The 554-nt window shown below is 58.7% G+C and overlaps 1 protein-coding gene across 1 annotated transcript in view; it reads right to left on the reverse strand.

Moving 5' to 3' along the window:
• The window catches only part of SLC6A13 (solute carrier family 6 member 13), a 30,442-nt gene extending 30,168 nt beyond the window's left edge, over nucleotides 1-274 (reverse strand). The window contains exon 1 of the mRNA XM_007469516.1: nucleotides 73-274. Coding sequence (XP_007469578.1) covers nucleotides 73-274 — 202 coding nt within the window. The remainder of the gene's footprint in view (nucleotides 1-72) is intronic.
• Between the last annotated feature and the right edge of the window lie 280 nt (nucleotides 275-554).

Raw genomic sequence — 554 nt, forward strand, 5'->3', positions numbered from 1 at the left:
CAGCCGCCCTCCACTGCCCAGGCAGGAGGTGCCCAGGTGGGCACTGCTCTCCCCACCTCAGAGTGAACTCACCTCCCCCGTTTTTTGTAGCAGGGTAGGGAAACCTCCAGACGTTGCCCAGCCCGACGATCTCCCCGGCCACGGACAGCACGAACTCCATCTTGTTGTTCCAGTGCCCCCGCTGCAGGGTGCCAGCCTCCTCCGCCTTTTCCATGCCTGGGCACACTGGTTTTGTCTCTCCATTACTGGTTGTGCTCGAGACCCTGCTATCCATTCCACCTGGAAAACAAGCAGGGCGCTCCGTTACTGCTGGGAAGCCTGGAAGGAAAGCTGCCCCCTTCCCTCGCCAGGAACTTCCCGAGGGAATAGAGCCCTGGAAGAGATGAATCCTACTCCCGTCCGCAGATCCACGTCCTCCTTAGCATCTCTTGCTGGTAAAGGCTGGGTAACAGCTGCTGAGAGTATATATCCCTTTCATGTGTCAGGAAGAAAGTGCTGACCCTGAGCCACAGACACTGCTCCCCTAGAAGGTTCCTTGGGTGGGGCTTGTGGAC

This window comes from Lipotes vexillifer, unplaced genomic scaffold, assembly GCF_000442215.2.
Source record: "Lipotes vexillifer unplaced genomic scaffold, Lipotes_vexillifer_v1.1 scaffold395, whole genome shotgun sequence".
Classification (NCBI taxonomy): domain Eukaryota; kingdom Metazoa; phylum Chordata; class Mammalia; order Artiodactyla; family Lipotidae; genus Lipotes; species Lipotes vexillifer.